At 32.5% G+C, this 20117-nt stretch overlaps 2 protein-coding genes and 1 pseudogene across 2 annotated transcripts; 2 read left to right on the top strand and 1 right to left on the bottom strand.

Annotated features, from left to right (window-relative positions):
• Positions 1 to 1881: 1881 nt before the first annotated feature.
• LOC105141211 (probable CDP-diacylglycerol--inositol 3-phosphatidyltransferase 2) lies at positions 1882 to 4873 on the top strand. Its single transcript, XM_011048374.1, has 11 exons — positions 1882 to 1967; positions 2100 to 2187; positions 2273 to 2357; positions 2503 to 2552; positions 3057 to 3096; positions 3212 to 3256; positions 3344 to 3409; positions 3515 to 3629; positions 3724 to 3780; positions 3873 to 3971; positions 4513 to 4873. Exons 2-11 carry the CDS (start codon positions 2112 to 2114, stop codon positions 4570 to 4572), a joined length of 693 nt encoding a protein of 230 aa, XP_011046676.1. The 5' UTR covers positions 1882 to 1967; positions 2100 to 2111; the 3' UTR covers positions 4573 to 4873.
• A 4314-nt stretch (positions 4874 to 9187) lies between these two features.
• On the bottom strand, positions 9188 to 13392 carry LOC105141212 (uncharacterized; annotated as a pseudogene).
• A 2328-nt stretch (positions 13393 to 15720) lies between these two features.
• On the top strand, positions 15721 to 18960 carry HPR (hydroxypyruvate reductase). The gene is made up of 13 exons (XM_011048373.1): positions 15721 to 16069; positions 16176 to 16259; positions 16349 to 16489; positions 16581 to 16702; positions 16802 to 16883; positions 17482 to 17554; positions 17634 to 17725; positions 17821 to 17895; positions 17987 to 18094; positions 18190 to 18267; positions 18364 to 18408; positions 18515 to 18629; positions 18725 to 18960. The coding sequence occupies exons 1-13, from the start codon at positions 15947 to 15949 to the stop codon at positions 18745 to 18747; spliced, it is 1161 nt and encodes a 386-aa protein (XP_011046675.1). The 5' UTR covers positions 15721 to 15946; the 3' UTR covers positions 18748 to 18960.
• The last annotated feature ends 1157 nt before the right edge of the window (positions 18961 to 20117 follow it).

The following is a 20117-nucleotide window of genomic DNA, read 5'->3' as shown; positions in this document are numbered from 1 at the left end:
CATATATTAATTTGATAAAATGCAAAACCTAAATTCTTTAAACCTGGTCACACACTGAGCTCAATAATATATGAATTTGAAAAAAATGCCAAACTCAACTTTTCTAATCTCAACTATACACTAAGTCTAAGTATATTTAAGTCTAAAAAGATATCAAATTTAATATTTTTAGGTTTAAAATCATTTCATATTTAAACATATATTTGATGATCTTTATTTGCTTCATGTTTAATCACAAAGTTATCCTTAAGATTTTTATAAAAGCTTAGCATAATTATTTTCATACACCTTTAAATAAGTAAAAAATCTTTATGAACCGAATATATTTCAATCAACATGAATATTATATTAGAGCTGTTCTTATTAACATTAATAATATGTAATAAGATATTTATATTAGTGTTATTGTTGCTGGTGACTTTTTTTTACTTAAATATTTAAAAGAAAAAGATTTTTTGCCCTTTAAAAAAAACAACTAAATTTAAAATATAAGATCTAAACCATTTAAATAAAAAATTCACAATTTTCATTCACCTATCATACATTATCAAAGCGTTTATCACTTAAAAGATAAAGCTAAGAGCAATTATTTTTATTTTTATTCCTAGAGTTTTCTTCTCATTTATTATAATTTTTTACTATAAGGTTATTGATTTAATCGTGAAAGAGTAATTAACCTCACAAAAAAGACACTACTTTGCAGAAAGTGAGATTTTTACCACCAATCCTCTGCTTTTTTGTTCTCCATAAATGGAATACTGACGTTAATGTGTAATCATCCACTTTTCAAACATTCAAACTTTATTCCAGAGCCTACTGAATCCTGGATATCATCGCATTCTCTAAACAATCGTTTGCAAGAGAGAGACCTTGTCAAATTGCCTAAAGCTCTACTGACATGGTGGTTGTAGTAGTAGTAGTTCCAACGAAAGAACAACCGCATTACCCTGGTTACCACTTCAACTTCCATCAATACTAACTTCAATCACCCTTAAGGAGGATGCCGCCATTGGACTACTTTTCTTGTCGAGCACCAAAAGTATTATCATAAGAAGTACCGAGGCAGCTTTTACAATCACTAACTAAAAATCAATCTGTCGAACCCGAGAAGGAAGTGGCAAGAACTCAACTTTAATCACCTCACCATCCCGGGATGTCCAAGTGATGTCGAACACATTCCAGTCAGCAGCAGGGATTACATGCATCTAGACACAGCCGGAACTGTTGTATCGGTTTCTTTCTTCATCTAGAGCATAAGGAATTATCAACCAAATTACTTTCAAATTAAACCTCATTAGTTAAAAATCTGTTCCAGACTGCAAGCCAAAGAAAGATGGCATTTCTTTGGAAATCCTCCTCACTTTTTTTTTTCATCTGTTCCAGACTGCAAGCCAAAGAAAGAACCTGTGTCTGGATGCTGAGTAGAGAATAATTTTTCCCTCTATCAAATAAAAATCAATGGCATATCTTCGGAAATCCTCCTCACTTTTTTTTTTCATGAAAACCCCAGTCATCGAATCAATTTACTTCAGAGATCTAATGGCACAATTTTTAAAAATATTCATGGAGGAATGGTCTAGAAAAAGGTTAAATAGAAAAGAAAAATAGAGGGAGTAATTGTTTTTTACTGGGCCGAGGCCCACCCGTACCCATCTACCCCAAAACCGAGAGAAATGAAGCACCAAGCGACAGAAGCACCGAGTCCATTACAGTTTCACCTTCCAAGATAAAAAACGGATTCCCCATCACTTCCACCCTTTTCAGGCTGGCCTCGTGGCGTCCAGCTCCCTCTCTGTCCCATTCAAATCCACTTGCTGATTGTCAAAATCCTAAAAACCCAAAATTGAGTCTTAACCCACAATTAACTCCTCAAAATAAACGGAACCCATATCTTCTTTTCTGGGTTTCGTTGCTGTGCTACTCCGCTGTCGAGTCCAGTCATTTCTGCTACCTCTGTATTGTCACAGGTCAATTTAATGTTTCTTTTCAAGGCCTTTTTCTTGGAAACTGTGAATGTGAATAGTTAATGTTATGCTGTGTTCTGATATATTGGGGCTGGTTTGTTTTGTTTCTTGCTATTGTTGCTGTATTTGTAATAGAAAGCGTCTCCAATGGCCAAGAACAATAAGTTAGGACCAAGAAAACCAGGAAAATTAAGTGTTTATCTTTACATTCCCAATATAATTGGTGGGTTCTTCTTCTATTCAACATTCGTTTATTGTTTTTGTTTATGCTATGATGTTTTGCTTTATGGGATTTCTTTCCAATGCAGGGTATACAAGAGTGTTCATGAATTGCTATGCATTTGCTATATGTTTTTCTAACAAATGGCTATTTTGCGCTCTTTATTTTGTCAGGTGAGGAATTTTTGTTCTTGAAGAGTTCTTTTAGTTTTGAGTTGTGATTTAATTTATATTCATAATGTGATTGGAGGGTTTTTCTTCTTTTCTCAATGCGTGAAAGAAATGGGAGTATGATTTGATTTGTGTTTTGTAATTTCAGCTTTGTTTGTGATGGTGTTGATGGTTGGTGTGCTCGCAAATTCAATCAAGGTATGGTCCTTTTCTTTCCTGGTCTTCTTATTCCTGAGTACTTGAAATTATAGTGGTCTGTGATTCAACGATGAATAGTTATTACATATGTTGAATCTGCATGTCATAACAATTTGGGATTGAGTCTGCGACTAAATATTTTGAATAATATTTGATTAAAAGGGTTGTTGTATGCTGATTATTTGGTGAGGGCGATTGTGTTTTCCTTTGTCACCTCGAGTTTGAATTGGATAGAATGTCCATGGATATATGAAGCTATGGATCTCAGCTGCAACTAGAATCCAAGTTCTTATCAATTTGAAAATATTGTGAATAGCACTGCTGCTTATGTTGATACAATTTGAAGCATTCAATAAAACAGGCTAATGATAATGTATAACAAATGCCATTCCATGCTTCTAACGTTTTGTTTCATTGTAAGGGTTTGCACCGTTTCTACAGTTTGACATGCTTATAAATAAATGCATGATGTGGAATATCTGATTCATCTTTTCTGTTGTTCAGTTTCAACTTTTGGAGCTGTTTTGGACATGGTAACAGACAGGTATTTTCTTTTTTCATATCAGATACACACCAGATTTGAATTTTTCTCTTTGCAGTTCATTTTGGATCTTACACATGTCTGCGTGGCTAATTTGATCAACTTGTGCTTTATCCAGGATTAGCACAGCTTGCCTACTAGTAATTCTTTCCCAAGTATACAGGCAAGGTTTTTCTACTTGTTTCATGTTCATTGCAGTTGAAGAACTTGTACTAATTATATCTGAGACTTCTGGTTGAATTTTATGCAGGCCTGGCATGGTTTTTCTGTCATTGCTTGCCCTTGACATTGCTAGCCACTGGCTGCAGATGTACAGGTATCTTTCTTTCTTTACATTACATGACCGACATAAATATAATCTTGCTGGATAAACATGCACGTGTAATCCACTTCATTGGATCTTCAATACATCAATTTGCAGCACTTTCTTGCTAGGCAAAGTTAGCCATAAAGATGTGAAAGACAGCACTAATTGGCTCTTCAAGGCTTACTATGGAAATCGTATGTTTATGGCTTATTGTTGCGTAGCCTGTGAGGTAATGATGACTTAGGTCTGCCATTTTACGTAGTCAAATTTTCTATAATGTTATGGCTAGCACTGTTCTCTTGATCCGACTGTTAATCCTGCAGGTTCTTTATATTACTCTGTTTCTTCTTGCTAAAAATGACTCTGAAAAGTTGATGGATGTAAGTCATTATTTTACAAGTCTACTTTTCATCCATTCTAAACAAGGAATTTTTCTTGTTTATCTTGGTTTCTGATTCTCTTCTCCATTCAGGTTTTAAAGGCTTCTATAACAGAGGGTTCACCTATCTCTGTCCTAGTTGGTTTAAGTTTGTTCGGATGGGCAATCAAACAACTTGTGAATGTGATTCAGGTACCAACTAATACCTCAATTATTTTGATAGGAACTTGAGGTCAATCTTTGAAAATGAAGAAAATAGTGGATGTTAAAATTTCTATTCATTCATTTATTTTGATATTTTAGTTTTTGGGACTCCTGAAATTGCATATACTGCTTTCACTTTGTGTGGAAAACGGGATTGGTGCCTTGTTCAGATTCTAAGCTAAATCTTTGAGTATTTGGTTAATTTTAATTTGTGTTTTGGTAGAAAAATAATGCTGTATGGTAAAAGCATAACATTTTATTAGCAATGATGTGGTTCGTGCTGTTAGACTATTGATTCTTCTTTAAAGATGATCATAGCGCAGTTCAAATAGTACTAGATTTCAAATGGTTGCATGTAGTTTGTGCCAGTCAAAGGTTTGTTTCAGTTAAATTTTGGCTTTTACTCAATCCAAATGTGCCAAGTGCAGTAAACATTTGATTAGTACGGATTTAAGAGAACTTATCACACTCGCCTTTTAAGTGTTTTGATATATTCTGGGTTTTTCTGCCATTCTTTTGATGATTTCAGATGAAAACTGCGGCTGATATTTGCGTGCTTCATGATATCAACAGAAAGGTGAGGCCGTGATGATTTTTATTCAGCTTGGATAATTCCAGTGCCTTCACCGCATCAGACTTGATACCGTACAGTTTGGTAGTCTTCAGCTCTAGTGTTGAATCTTGAAAGTGACAAATGAGAGTGCTGGATTTCAATTGATGTTGCAATGTGAAAAGGATCGCACTTGTATAACAGGCCGTGAATTTGAAACAGCTTGATAACGATGACATGACAATGAGATTTTTCTACCATGCTGCGTGGTGTAAACTACACCCTCGATAGGCGTTTCGCCGCTGGTGAGGTATTTTTTTTTCAATAAAAAAGTTGTATACATACATTTTTTTGACATGTTTTTGTAGTTAAAAATTTTTTAAAGTAAAAATTAAAACATAAATTCAAAACAACCATGTATATTAATAAATTAAAAAAAACTAAAAATAATAATTAAAAATAAAATTAAAAAAATTAAGAGATAAATGCAGAATAAGATATTTAGCATTGTAAGATGAGATACTCACTTGTTTGTTAAATTTATTTATTAAAATAATTTTTATTTAATTAAGAAATAGATAAAAATTAAATTGATCATTAAAGGGAAAAAAACTACAAAAGACTATACATGTTATAAACATTATATTGAAATGAAAAAATATTTTCAAAAATAAAATTTAACTATACAAAAGAAATTTTTTTTATAGATGATTCAAAAATCTTTTTAAAATTTAATTGCATAACTAAAAAATAATTATTATTTGAAAGAGGTTTTTTTTTTTTATATTAATAAATTAAAAAAAACTAAAAATGATAATTAAAAATAAAATTGAAAAAATTAAGAGATAAGTGTAGAATACGATATTTAGCATTGTAAGATGAGATACTTACTTGTTTGTTAAATTTATTTATTAAAATAATTTTTATTTAATTAAAAAATAGATAAAAATTAAATTGATCAAATAAAATTAAAGGGAAAAAAACTACAAAAAACTATACATGTTATAAACATTATATTAAAATAAAAAAATATTTTCAAAAATAAAATTTAACTATACAAAATTTTTTTTTTTTATAGATGATTCAAAAATCTTTTTAAAATTTAATTGCATAACTAAAAAATAATTATTATTTGAAAGAGGTTTTTTTTTTTTAAAAAAAGAATGATATTAATATAAATATAAGTAAATTTGTATTTGAAAAAAAAAACATATAAAAAGAGCATTAACTTAAAAAAATAATATAGAAAAAAAGGCATGGTGTTGTGAGGTCTAGACCATTTTGTTAGAGCCCGCACAAATGAATTCTTATTTGTTTTTATATCTTGAGTGGATTCTGCTTTAAATTTATATATTTTTTTGCAATGTGGGTGAACCATAGTGGACAAAATATTTGGACTTGAGGTATTGTTACTTAAAACCTGTTTTTCAATTTATTTTAAAAAAAAAACATATAGAAAATATCTTAGAAATTGTGATGAATTTATTAATGACATTGAAAAAAAATCAAAAACTCATTCTAAAATTCAAAATTAACTTGAAATAAAAAATATATCTGAGCTCATGGATAGAATATTGGGACTTATGGTTTTTTTTTTACTTAAAACTTGTTTTTCAATCTATTTTGTCAAAAATATATAGAAAACATTTTAGAAATCATAATAAATCTACCAGTGACATTGTAAAAAAATTAAAAATTCATTTTAAGAATTAAAATTAACTTGAAATAAAAAATTTATCTCAGTTCAAATTTATTTTTTTATGTACTTTAAAGATTAAAAAAACCTAATATAGAAAAAAAAGGCCAAATAGTAGTAAGCTTGGCCTATTTCTTTAGGGCTTGCATGACTGTTTTTTTTTTTTTTTTTTTTGCATTTTGGGCTGGTTGGAAAATAGGAGCTTGAGGTTTTTTTACCTCAAAATCTATTTTCAATCCATTTTGGCCAAAAACACAAAAAATATTTTAGAGATCATGATCAACCTATCCATGACATAAAAAAACCAAAAAACTATTCTAAAAATTGAAATCAATCTAGAAAAAAATCTATCCAAGCTCAAATTTGTTTTTTTTTTATGAACTTTAAAGGTAAAAAATACGTAATATAAATTTTTATTATTAAATAGAATTATTTGACATAAATATTGATCGTTTTAGTGGCATAATGAGGCTCAATTATTTTTCTCTCTTTATCATTGAAATTTAGTAACTCCTCTCTTTTTTTTTTAAAATCAAGTTTTTAAAAATAACAAAAATAAACTTTAACTGGAAAAATATTAAGGCACTAAATATGTATAATTTTTAAAATATGAGGACTAAATTAACTTTCTTGTGTGAACTTTGAAATCATTACTAATTTGTGGCATGCTTTCTATTTTGGTTCCCTGTTTTTTAATTTTATCCTTAGTAAAAACATTCAACTCAATTGCATAAAAAGGATGTAATCACATAAAAAAAAGTGTGAGCAAAAAATTAAAAAAAAGAGAGAATTTATGAAAAGTGAAGCCATAATAAATATAAAAAGATGCACCATGTAATTTATGAAAAGTGAATCCATAATAAATATAAAAAGATACACTATGTAAAAATTTGATATCTACTACAATGGTTCATATTAGATTATTTTGAACTTGTACGGGGTTGTTTGTTAATTTCTTGAAAAACAATTAAAAAATAGCTCATTTCAAAAAAATTAAAACATGGGTTTATAAATATTTTGATATTTTTACATTGTTTTTATATTAATTTCATAACAACCAATGATGATTTGGTCTTTTAATATTAATTAATTAATTAAAAAAGCAAAAAGTTGGGCGTGTATTCTTTATACGTTAGTGCTTGTCTTTTTTATGGCGCATATGATGCTTTTTAGAGGTGATTTGTTGCCAATGAATCTTTCCTTTCTTTTATCTCTTTCATCCTGAAAAATATAGATTGGTTTTCTTTGTTATTGGTGTTTTAACTTCAGTCCTTAATCTTTTTATTTTTAATTTTTATCATTGATCCTTTTGTTAAAATTTTATTTCTTTTGATGATTTTTAATTTCATCTTTTCATCCAAGTTTATATGGTATTGTTTTGTTTTAATTTGGTGGTCCTCATATTTTTTTTTTATTTTATTTTGTTAAATTTATTTTTCTTTACAATTTAACTCTCTAATAAAAACTTTGTTCTTATACTCTATTTTATCTTTTATTTCAGTTTTCACCCTCATTGTTTTAATTTTAATTTTCAATTTTAGATCTTTCTATATAATTGATTTTTTCTCTCTCGAGTTTATCCTTTAGAATTTTATTTTTTTTAGGGGGCGTTTGAGGTTTTATCATGTATGGTTTTTCTGGTTTAATGATCCAGGTCATGTGTTTGAAAAGTTAGCATAGGTCAATGTTTTTTTTTTTACTTATTTTCTTTTAAGATTTTACTATTCAACATTATTTTTTTAATTAAAAAATACCTTTTTGATTTTATTCAAATTTTTTTATTGAGTTATATCAATCTCATAACATGTGCTACATGTTTTATAGATTAACCATGGTTAAGTCTCCCTTATTATCCTGATTACATATTTATCTTATTATATAGATTTGACTTGAGCCAACTTTTTTTTTTTTAATCCAAGCACATCCTACCAATGTTTTTTTTCTTTAAAATATCATGGTCTTTCTATTAAAAAAAAAACTTGTATGCTTACTATCATTGCAATTTTTTTATTCTCTAATTAAAATGAAACCACCTTGTTAAACTTGAGATATTTTTTGTCAACTTTTTTTTTTTTAATCCAAGCACATCCTACCAATGTTTTTTTTCTTTAAAATATCATGGTCTTTCTATTAAAAAAAAAACTTGTATGCTTTCTATTAAAAAAAATAATCATACTATCATTGCAATTTTTTTATTCTCTAATTAAAATGAAACCACCTTGTTAAACTTGAGATATTTTTTGTTTAAAATTATTTTTTAAATTTTTTTATATTATTTAATGTGTTGATATATATATATATATTATTTTAATATACTTCTAAATAAAAAACATTTTTAACAATAATCACTATTGTATCACTAAACAATCCCAAAATACTTAATGCCTGGGAATGGACATGGTATAGCTGGCTATGGCTACCAATCAATACTCTGGGAAAAGAGTGAAAGGACCAAGTGAATACCACTCGAATGGTGTGCTGCCTATTCCAACAACTGTAATATATTTTTAAATAAAAAATATTTTTGATAATAATTATTGTTGCATTACCAAACAATCCAAGATACTTTTGCTCAGAAATGGACATGGTATGGCTAGCTATGGCTACTAATCTATATCTCGGGGAAAAGGGAAAGGACCAAGTGAATACTATTTGAATAATATGCTGTTGATATAAATTTGATAATTTTAATATATTTTCAAATGAGAAGTACTTTTAATAATAATTATTAATTATATTACTAAATAATCTGAAATACTTCTGCCCAAATAATCAACTATACTCTGGATTAAAAATAAAAGGATTAAGAGAACATTACTCGAATACCCACACAAGTCCAACAACTTTCTTGAAAGATCAACTTCTTTTGGGAATATATTTTACAAGAATAAATTGGGGAGGGGGGGGGGGGGGGGGGGGGGGGGGGGGGAGAAATGGCAATGCAGAAATCAAATCAAGTAATAGATTGAATTCTACCATAAATAAATTATAAATACTTCTCAAAGACACAAGTCTTTTCCTTGCATGCTGAAGAATACACGAACTTGCAAGTGTAATAAGAGAAAAAAAGATGATTCTAAATAAATTAAAATTCCTCTCTAATTATCTTGTGACAAAACAGGTAGCTTGCAACCAGGAAGATTAATATAAACTGAATCCGAAAAACTGGCTAATGATAAGGCCGAGGCCGAGGGAAATTGCTACAAGGGAAGAAGCCCATGTCAGTTTCTCTGTTATTCTGGGTATTCGGTCTTTTAATGCTTCACTACACGACCCTATAAACACCGTGTAGCTGCCCATTGCAACCACAGTTCCAAACAAAAACATGATTAGAAATGCAGCTCCGGCCAAACGAGAAGGCAACGCCAGTGCAGGCAACACCATCATCAATGCATCTGGCTGTAGGCCATGGACAATACCAGTAGCAAAAGTAGCAAAACCAACCCTTTTCTTCTTCCCTACTGTTGGGATTTCTAGTGCTTCATAGACACTAACATCACACTCACCATTTTCTAAGGCAACACATGGAGTTGGGACTTCCGAGGCCTCCCTAATACCCATAGCACCAATAACAAGTAGAGTTAGACCGACCACTCTTGTGCCCCATGTTCTGATAACTTCAATGTGGAGTCGGTCCTTTAAGAGTAGAAAGAGCAAGCCAAATATGACCTGACCTGCATCGTGCCCACAACCCCAAAGAGCTCCAACAGCAGCACTTTCCATCCAGGATCGACTGATTGAGAGTGGAGTCAAAGCAGCAAGGTGGTCAGGCCCTGACAATGTGTGTAAGCAACCAGCAAAGAAACCAGCCCAACCACTGTTCAGTAGTTCAGTACGCATAAGTTTTGCCCCTGCAGCAGCAGCCCCCCTGGTATCGGCAGCAGTTTGGAAGGTTGGAAAAGCGAAAACTGGGTGGATTAAGAACATAATAATACCAGAAACTACCACGAATATCCCAAGAGTAGCTCCCTGCAGCATTTTGAGAGTACAGCAGATTTAGCAATTTGACAAGATAAAGATGGAATTTTAAGAACGTAATCTGGCAGTTCACTGAAAAAATTCAGCAAAATAGTAGGCATGTTCAAATTCTAAATTCACACAGAGGAGTCTGAAATTCCTTTCAAGTGGAACTGAAAGGTCCTAAATCCAGGAAATAAAGAGACTGTAACAAAATTGGTACTGTTTCTACGGGGATGGGAAAACAAGGTAACTGTTTCTAGGCCCTAATAATTGTCACAAGTGCCACGACAAAATCAACAAATAGTTCATTTTTCTCAACAAGAAGAAAAAAGTTCATGTCACTAATTACCAAGGAAGATGCAAACTCAACTGTTGGGATCAAGGCATAAAATACCCAAACCTACTCAATTTCAAACAAAAAGAAATCTAGTAAGTGCTTCTAGCCATTGGCTTGCATGGAAAAATTAAGACAATTTCTACAGCAATAATTTTTTTGGTCTCAAAAGAGCAATCAAATACAAGTAATGACAAATCTACAAGTTATGGAGGTCTGTATTCAGGTAACTTAGATCCTTCAGCATTTAGATAATTAAACTTCCACAGCATGCAAATCACATTTTAATCTTGACACATCACACGGGGCTCCCTTCAAGCTAAAAAAACCAAAATAAAACTTCTCTTGGAACAACTACATATATGAAAAGAGAGTGATATGGAGGGATATGATCAAAATGCATCCCTGTTGAATGACAAATCAAAAGGTAACAGAATATTTGGAGGCTTACAAATTACCAATCAGAATCGAGTCCTCTCAATTTGAGTTTAGTTTTTCACCAGAAAAAATGTAAACAATGAATTACTTAGAACTAATCCAACTTGACTTGAGCTTCTACAATAATTGGAACTAAACCAGTGTTTGCAATGCAGTGCATTTCTACCTGCATCACCTGAGACACCAAATTCACAAGAGAATTTAAGCATTTCGGTAATTAAACATAACTTCTACAGCATTTCGATACCACCTTAAAATGAAAGCATTATAAACTACACACTGAAGTCCCAAGGAAATTATTTTCAAGAACACAAGCCACGCTACACGCCCATGATTCCAGTTTCATATCAAACACAGACATTTAATTTTCAGCAATTTCCCTTCCCCTTCAACTACTTTACATAGATAGCTTATTATTACTCCAAATTTTACACTTCATGCCACCATCCCATAAACCTCAACCCTAGTAGATACTTCATACTAGTCCATCATCACCAAAAATTCATAAAAGGACCTCTTTTCACTGAAGTTATTCAACTATGATCTCTCATGGGAATTCATTCAAGGATAATATAAACTAGAGATACCTTTAAAGCATTCCATCATAACAAGCATTGTTATATATCAGCACAATGGTACATATGAACGTGGTAATTGCATATTTAGCGAGACTACACTACTTTCAATCTGAGCTTATTTTTCAGAAGACAATGCAATCAGTGAACTCTTTAGAACTAAAGCATTACGACTTAAGTTTTCTATAATTATAAACATTATCAAGGGAGGGGCTGGAAAAGGGCTAAAATTTCAGTTATTTTACTTCTAAAATTATAAACATTATCAAGAGAGGGGCTGGAAAAAACATTTCCTTGCAGGGCCGGCCCCGGGGCTGGGGCAACTGCCAGCACCCCCGCCTCCGCCACTGATTCTAACTAAAGCAGTCTCTATCATGCAGTGGAATTCTACTGCATCAATGGCAACTTCAAATACACGACTCAAGGGATTTGCACATTTCAGTGTCTAGAACAGAACTCACAACACAACGCTGCCTTAAGAACAAAAGCATAATAAATTACATATTCAAATCCCGTTGTGGTCATGTTGAAGCATTCACACCATGCTTCTCACCAACGTGTCCAATTTCTTATAAAATGAGCCAAAAAAATTCTTTTTTCAGCAATTCCCCTCTCCTTCCCCTTCTTTATTTTACAAACACGGTCCAATTGAAATCAAATATTTCACCCCTGTACTTCCGTTCCACAATTTTCAAATCTAGAAGGAATGAGTCCATCATCTAAAAATCCACAAAAAAAGACCACTATTTTACAATATCACGGCCTGAATTGTTCAATTATGATTTCTCATGGAATTCATTCTAGTGATATTTAAAACCTTCCCATCACAACCAACCATCTAATATCTAAAACCTTCTCATCACAAACAACCATCTAAGTATCAATATAATTTCCCTTGCATTGAACATCCTAGTATGTACTAGCCCATCATCACTACAAATCTACAAAAAAGACCAATCTTTTTACCACAACACCGCCTCAAATAATTATATTATGATTTCTAATATGAACTTATTCAAGTGTAACGTAAGCTAGCCACATGTGAAGCCTTCCTATCATAATAAACGTAGCTAACTATAGACAAAACTCTCTGCTCAACTAAAAATCCCAGCAGGCATTAGTCCACCACCACTAAAACATAAGACTCCTTGAAAAGACCAGTCTTTGTACGGTACCATTGCCTCGTAAAAATCAATTATGATTTGTGCTGGCAGTTCATTCAACGACACCACAAACTTATGATATCTAAAGTCTCATGATCATAACAAACATAGTAAATCAACCAACTATCCAATTAAGTTGCAACATTGCACAAAAATTAATTCTGCACTGCATAAAAAACAGAACTTTAGCCAAACAACCACAAAAACTCAATACCTTAGACTTCACAGAAACTCCACCAACGATCTGTTTGACAAGGTTGGATATTGGCGTCGACCCAGTAGAAGAATCAACCTGAAGAGGTGGGTTGATGGATTCTCATATTTGCAAGAGACCGAGTTGACTCTCCTGAACCCAGGCCTTGTCAACGAGGGAAAACCAAGTTTTGGTGACTCAAGTTTGCTGAGTCTAGGGAGCAAAGGAGAGGGCCTTTTGAGGTGGGTTTTTAGGGGAGTAGGAGGAGAATACAGAAGCCTCTCCATGACTTCTCTCTGTATGCGGAGAGGTAAATATTTGCAGAGAGAAGGAGATAGCACCGGGTTTGGCGAGGATAAAGTTATGGCTGACAGGGTTTAACTTTAACAGAAAATTGAAATTTTGTGATTTTACATGGAAAACATGTTTTATTGCTAATCATATGGCAAACCCTGAATTTAAATTGCCATGCAGTTCAATTCTTACTGATTTATGAGTACAATCTTCCCAGTACAAGGAAGTGGGTTATATGCTTCCAAATATGACAAAATTTTAAATCTTAACCTTATTGTTTTGTTTTTTCTTTGGCGGCTAAAATTAAATTTCTAACATATATACAACAAATCTCTCTGTACACAAAGCTAAAAAACCCAAATTTCTTATTTCATTAATTTTTTTCATCCTTTCATTTTTCGTAACTATTAATTTTTAAATAATTATATATATATATATATATATTTTTTTTATTTTTTAAAAATTATTTTTAATATTAACATATTAAAATGATTTAAAAACATATTAATTTAAAATTAATAAAAAAATAAAAAAAATTAAATATTTTAAAATATTTTTATAATGCAAAAACAAACACAAAACATGCTTAACCATGCATTTTGATCTGGTTTAAAAAAACCGTGACTTTTAGTTCAATTTTATTCGAGTTCTTTCATTATACAAGAAAAATCACATGGTATCTCATATCTTTTCTGTTCTTAAACACGAAAGAGAAAAGAAGGATAATGTTTAAAAAATGAGAAATTGTCCTCTGAGACAAGTGATATTCTGTCTTGGAGACAAATCAGATCGTGGTTTACTCAATAATTCAACTTCGAGAATACCTGTCCCTTCTAATTGCATTAAATTTTATTTATCTCTTGATTATTTCTGCTCGTTGTTTTGTTGCCTACATGTCCGCCACCGATCATATCATAACTGACCAGTCTTAAAAGTAAACCAGTGGTGTTATTGCCGCCGCCGCCGCCCCCTCTTTGTAGTTCCCTCCCCACTTCCTAACATTTTGGTTTTTTATCTGATCAATTTTATGCCGCAACAAAACCCACATGGCAGTTTGGTGGGGTTTGAGCAGGCTATGGGAACCATGCACGTTCAGAGTGAGATACGTTTTAGGTGAAATTCTTTTCCCTTTTGGAACAAAGCAGGTGAAGTTGGGAGCCATGACAAATAAGACATGGCTTTTTTCTTCTTTTTTCAATAGCTTGGTTGTATTTTCGGCTAGCTCGTGGCAAATGTCCGTTCCAACCATTTTTAATGTTAAAGTAATTCAATTTAAATATAAAAGGAGGGTGGAATTTTTACAATGTGGTGAGAGAGAGAGGTATTTCATAAGTTGAGGTTCATCCTCAGCTTTGTTTTTGAATGGGATTCATGTATAATGAAAGTATGATTAATATTAACCAAATATTTTAAATTAGTGATTGCTTTTAATAACAATCGTTATCACAATACTAAATACCTATGTATTTGATTCAGTGCTTGCATTTTGTTCACGTTATAGAAGAAAAAAAGATAGAAAATTCAATTTTTTTTATATAGATGTCCGAATCAACTTGTATATATCATGATTAATCTTATGATTTATTAAATATCCTACAAATCTAATAAATATGTAAAATATCAGAATCAACTTGTATATATCATGATTAATCTCATGGTTTATTAAATATTCTACAAATCTAATAAATATGTAAAATATCGTAGGAGTAACAGATATGCAGAATAAAATTCAAACCTAAATATAAAGAAAAAAAGAAAACCCCAACTACCGCCGAGGCAAACCATGAAGTGCAGAAAATTCAATTTCTTTGGCCCGGTTGTAGTGGAAAAAGAAGAAGAAGTGGGGGTGCTTAGCAAAAGAAACGCCCAGTACTTGGAATGAGAGGAAATTTTGTTTTTATCAAAAAGTTGGTCGATTTTTTTTCTTGTTTTGCAGGGGACCGAGTCAGAACGGAAGCACGCATTCATTTTTCTAAAAGCAATTCTTACAACATGTTGTTGATCAAAGCAATTTGATGACAACTAACTGGTTTACCATTTATTTTCATGATATATAAATGGAACTTCTGGTTCCCTTCGACTGCTGAATCAATCCACGAATAGGGCTAGCCACGGCCCATTACTGTTGCTACACAAAAGTGGTCTGTATATGGTGGCTAATTCTGGAGATACGACCAGAAAACCAAAAATCAATCCCATCAACTTCATAGTAGTTAGCCAATGAAAGGTTTACTCGTGCCATGGGTTGCAGAGAATTCTCCACAAGGACCCTACCAGATGACCCCTAAGCTAGCATTGTCCAAACAACTTGGGTTATTTCCGTCATTTACTAAAAGTGATAAAGGCAACCTTATGTGTCAAACTTGCACAAGAGCCATCTCACCATTATCTTTATACCAAATGGAAGGTCCAAAAATTCCGAGCCACAATGGCTCAACACAGCACCACCACAAAACACCCTGTAGGGCTCTATCCTAATAGACCTCACCCAATCACTAACCAACCTACCATATCATCTTGCACCCCATTAACAGATAGCAAATCAGAAGTTTCCAAAGTCAACAGCCAAAGCAAATAACCTAACCTCATTGGACAAGACTTTGGATATATACTATATAGTGTGTGCACCACCACATTATAGTAATTTTGTCTTACTAACTAGACTACCAGAAATTTAAAAAGGCCACTCACTTGTAATGCAATGTACTGTGTCCCTCACATTCTTTATTGAGCTCTGGTGCTTCTAGCTAGGGAGCTTCAATGGCAAAACCAATTTCAATAGAAGTCTACAATCCAAATGGCAAGTACAGGGTTGTTAGCACCAAATCAATGCCTGGAACTCGCTGGATCAATCTCTTGATTGAGCAAGACTGTCGTGTTGAGGTAATTTACTTGTTGTCTGTAAAGGGCCATCTTTGTTTTTCAATTTCTTGAAACGATTTTGTGAATTTGACAGACTTCTGTTTTTGTTGGCTTTAATGTCTACTAGATATGCACCCAGAAGAAAACAATACTGTCTGTTGAGGATATTATTGCTCTAATTGGTGATAAGTGTGATGGTGTGATAGGCCAGGTAATTCATTAATTTCTTATGTGGGTTCATGTTGGAAATTGCTGTTTACATGTTTACGAACTGTGGTTTTGTACTATTTTGTGATTCAGTTGACAGAAGATTGGGGGGAGACATTATTTGCAGCATTAAGCAGGGCAGGTGGAAAGGCATTTAGTAACATGGCTGTTGGTTACAATAATGTTGATGTAAATGCTGCTAACAAGCATGGTGTTGCTGTTGGAAATACTCCTGTAAGTTCAATCTCTTTTATACATGTTTTGAGCAAGTCTAGAATTCCTGGGGGCAAGTGAATTGAGATTGACGGATTGGTTATTTGGTTAGGGAGTGCTTACAGAGACAACTGCAGAGTTGGCAGCATCACTTTCTTTAGCTGCTGCTAGAAGAATTGTTGAAGCAGACCAGTTCATGAGGGCAGGCTTATACGATGGATGGCTTCCTCACCTGTATGACTCTAATCATCGCTTGTCTTAACATGTGTTAGATTCCAAATGATTGTGTAAATGCAATTGTATGACTATTTGATTTGGTCAATTTTTTTGTAGGTTTGTTGGAAACTTGCTCAAAGGACAAACTGTTGGTGTCATTGGAGCTGGTCGCATTGGATCCGCTTATGCCAGAATGATGGTAATCTCTTGATTCTGGGTATATCATATGTAATTCCTTTTAAAGACCTGGCTTGGAGCAGCTGAATTTCCGAGTCAACTGGATTGTTTAGTTTAGTGGACTCACATATAAAGCTTAGCAAATCAAATTAATTAAAGTTGATACACATATATTAGCAGTAATCTGCGGTTAAAGAGAATTTTGATGGTGTTAGAGAATAATATAAATTATATTCTGCGACCTCACCTAACAATTTAAGTTATTAAGTTAAGATGGTTCTTTGACATGGTATTAGAGTCTTAATAATCAAGTGGTTACTGGTTTGAATTTCACCATCCTTATTTATTTGATAAAAATTAAATACAAGGTAATATAGACCTGTCCAAGTTTCAAGTTCAAAAAACTTTTATTTAAGGGGGCCTCACCTAACAACTTAAGCTACTGGGTTGAGATAGTTCTTTGACAGAAGGCATGAGGCAGTCCATGCTAGTTCATAGCACAATTTCATGTCGTAAAACATGTTGTGAATGAATTTTTAAGGATTTTTGTACTTTGCCAGAAATTATGGTTTTGAAATCGCAGACCACATGTTAATATACTCTTTCCTTCTTTATTACAGGTTGAAGGGTTCAAAATGAATCTTATTTACTATGATCTCTACCAATCCACACGCTTAGAGAAGTTTGTTACAGGCATGTTCTGAGAATCTATCAAAATTATTTACTTTTCAATTCCTCTTTGTAGTCATAATAGTATGCTTTGTAATTGCAGCTTATGGTGAATTCCTAAAAGCTAATGGCGAGCAGCCAGTTACTTGGAAAAGAGCAGCCAGCATGGATGAGGTGCTTCGAGAGGCAGATGTGGTGGGAATCCTTTGCTGATATTTGGTGTCTTACAATGCTCTTAAGTTTGATTTGTCTATTCAAATAATATGGATTGCCATCGGTGTTCATTGTAGATAAGTCTTCACCCCATATTGGACAAAACCACTTACCATTTGATCAACAAGGAAAGCCTTGCAACAATGAAGAAGGTAACTATTTGAAGCAATGTTCTTTTAGACACCGAGAGTTATTTGAGAAGGCAAGCCTTGGCACTGAGAAAATTACCATCTGCATCTGTAGGAAGCAATCCTTGTAAACTGCAGTAGGGGTCCAGTGGTCGATGAAGTAGCCCTTGTAGAGCATTTGAAACAAAATCCTATGTTTCGTGTTGGCCTTGATGTCTTTGAGGTAACTGAACTGAACTTCTCTGTCTCAATTTTTGTCGATGAAAGCGAAACCACCTTGAAGTCATGCATGATTGTTCTCCAATTCTTTTGTACCAGGATGAACCTTACATGAAGCCCGGGCTTGCTGACATGAAGAATGCTGTTGTTGTACCTCACATTGCTTCTGCTTCCAAGGTAAAACTGATAGATACATGATTTGACCGAGGTCATTGAGGATTTCCATGGCCAATCAGTGACATTAACCAATATTTCGCCTCGTTGGTTTTGTAGTGGACTCGTGAAGGAATGGCAACACTAGCTGCTCTGAATGTCCTGGTACGTTGAAATTTAGAAAAAAATCAAACAAGTAGCTCCAGAGCCATTTTCAAGTTCATTTAGCTGATGTTTAATCCCTATGTTTTGGCTGCTCTCTGTATTGCAGGGAAAGATTAAAGGGTATCCAGTGTGGGGCGATCCGAATCGGGTAGCACCATTTTTGAATGAGAATGCTCCTCCTCCCGCTGCAAGTCCAAGTATTGTGAACGCAAAAGCCTTAGGTAATGCAAAGGACTTGGATAATTGTTTGCCAAGTGAATCTCCAGTCTCCACATTTGAGGCATCTCTTGACCTTGTTATCTTGCTTTTGCCACAGGTCTACCTGTTTCAAAGCTATAAATCATGGAAGGCTGATCATCATCTAGGGGCCTTGTGGTTTATAATGTGTGTGTTTCTGAATATCGGATCATGGTCTCTACTATGATTTTCTCTTGGTAGACGCATTAACAACCGTGTAATGAGTATGATGAACTTAAACAGCTATATTTTGCTCGAGCTTATGTTGTAGACATGATGCTTTAAACTGTTTGGATTTGGTGGGTTAACTTCTCAGTTCAATTTTCAAAAATTTAATTGTTTTTTGAAGTATTGTGACTTGAAAATACATTTAAAAAAATATTTTTTAAATTTATTTTTAACATCAAAACAATATAAAAACATTAAAAAATTAATTTAAAATAATATATATAAACATTCCCAGATATATTGTGTTCTACCATGATTCGGCTGTGTAGATCATGAAGCTATTCTTGAAATAGGTTCACTCATTTGATGTGCAAAAATCATTACTTGTAGCATTTTTTGATGTGACAACATATTTTACAAATATACTCTTAACATCTGCTCTTAATTTCTTTAAATTTTATATGAGATAAGGGTGTGGGAATAAATTTTAAATTTTAAATTGTTAATTTTAAATTTGATAGGTAACCCTAGAGGTTTGATTTAAAAGAGATTATTTCCCATGTTATTATTTTAATTCCAAAACGAGGTTATAAAAAAGAAATTTCTCCTAACCATTTCAATCGGAGTGTAATTACCCATTAATGACCTGACTAAGAAAAGATTTATTAATTAGCCTAAAAAATCATTTTAAAAAAATAGCCATGCAATGATTAATGAATTGAAAAGTCAAAGAAAATACAATATACATTAAAGCTGACTTTTATGTGCCCTAGTGATCGTTCACAAATTATTAATTACAGTTAAAGCAATATCTTATCTTAATTACTTTAAAATATTTGTATCTTTAATTAATTAGCATAACATTACGATGGATTTAACGTCTTATATATATACAATTTATATTTAAAAAAAACCAAAAAGCAGGATGATAATCCAAGTATTTTTTGGCTTAACTTGTATATAAGTTTAGCAACTACGTTCTAGAACTCAACATTTCTCTTAACCCAAATAAAATAGAACTGATAATTTTTTTTAGGTCTTCTATTAAGTTAAAAGACTCTATTTTTTTTCTTCTCAAGACTCTTAATGTGAAATATTAGGTTCAAGAATACTTATCTTTCTCACCTGTAAATATATAAAAGTATTTAAAACATTATACCATTTATTGATTATTAGTGATGTGTAAGTGATATTTATATATAAGAGATATTTTTGTCATGGCTTTTTTGTTGTTGTTAGTACTATCAAAGAAAAATAACACTCAAGCCCCTCCCTTTCAAAAATATAATAACATTCATGAGTTA

This window comes from Populus euphratica, unplaced genomic scaffold (genome assembly GCF_000495115.2).
Source record: "Populus euphratica unplaced genomic scaffold, PopEup_1.0 scaffold115.1, whole genome shotgun sequence".
In the NCBI taxonomy this organism is placed as follows: domain Eukaryota; kingdom Viridiplantae; phylum Streptophyta; class Magnoliopsida; order Malpighiales; family Salicaceae; genus Populus; species Populus euphratica.
This window is presented reverse-complemented; position numbering and strand designations above follow the sequence as displayed.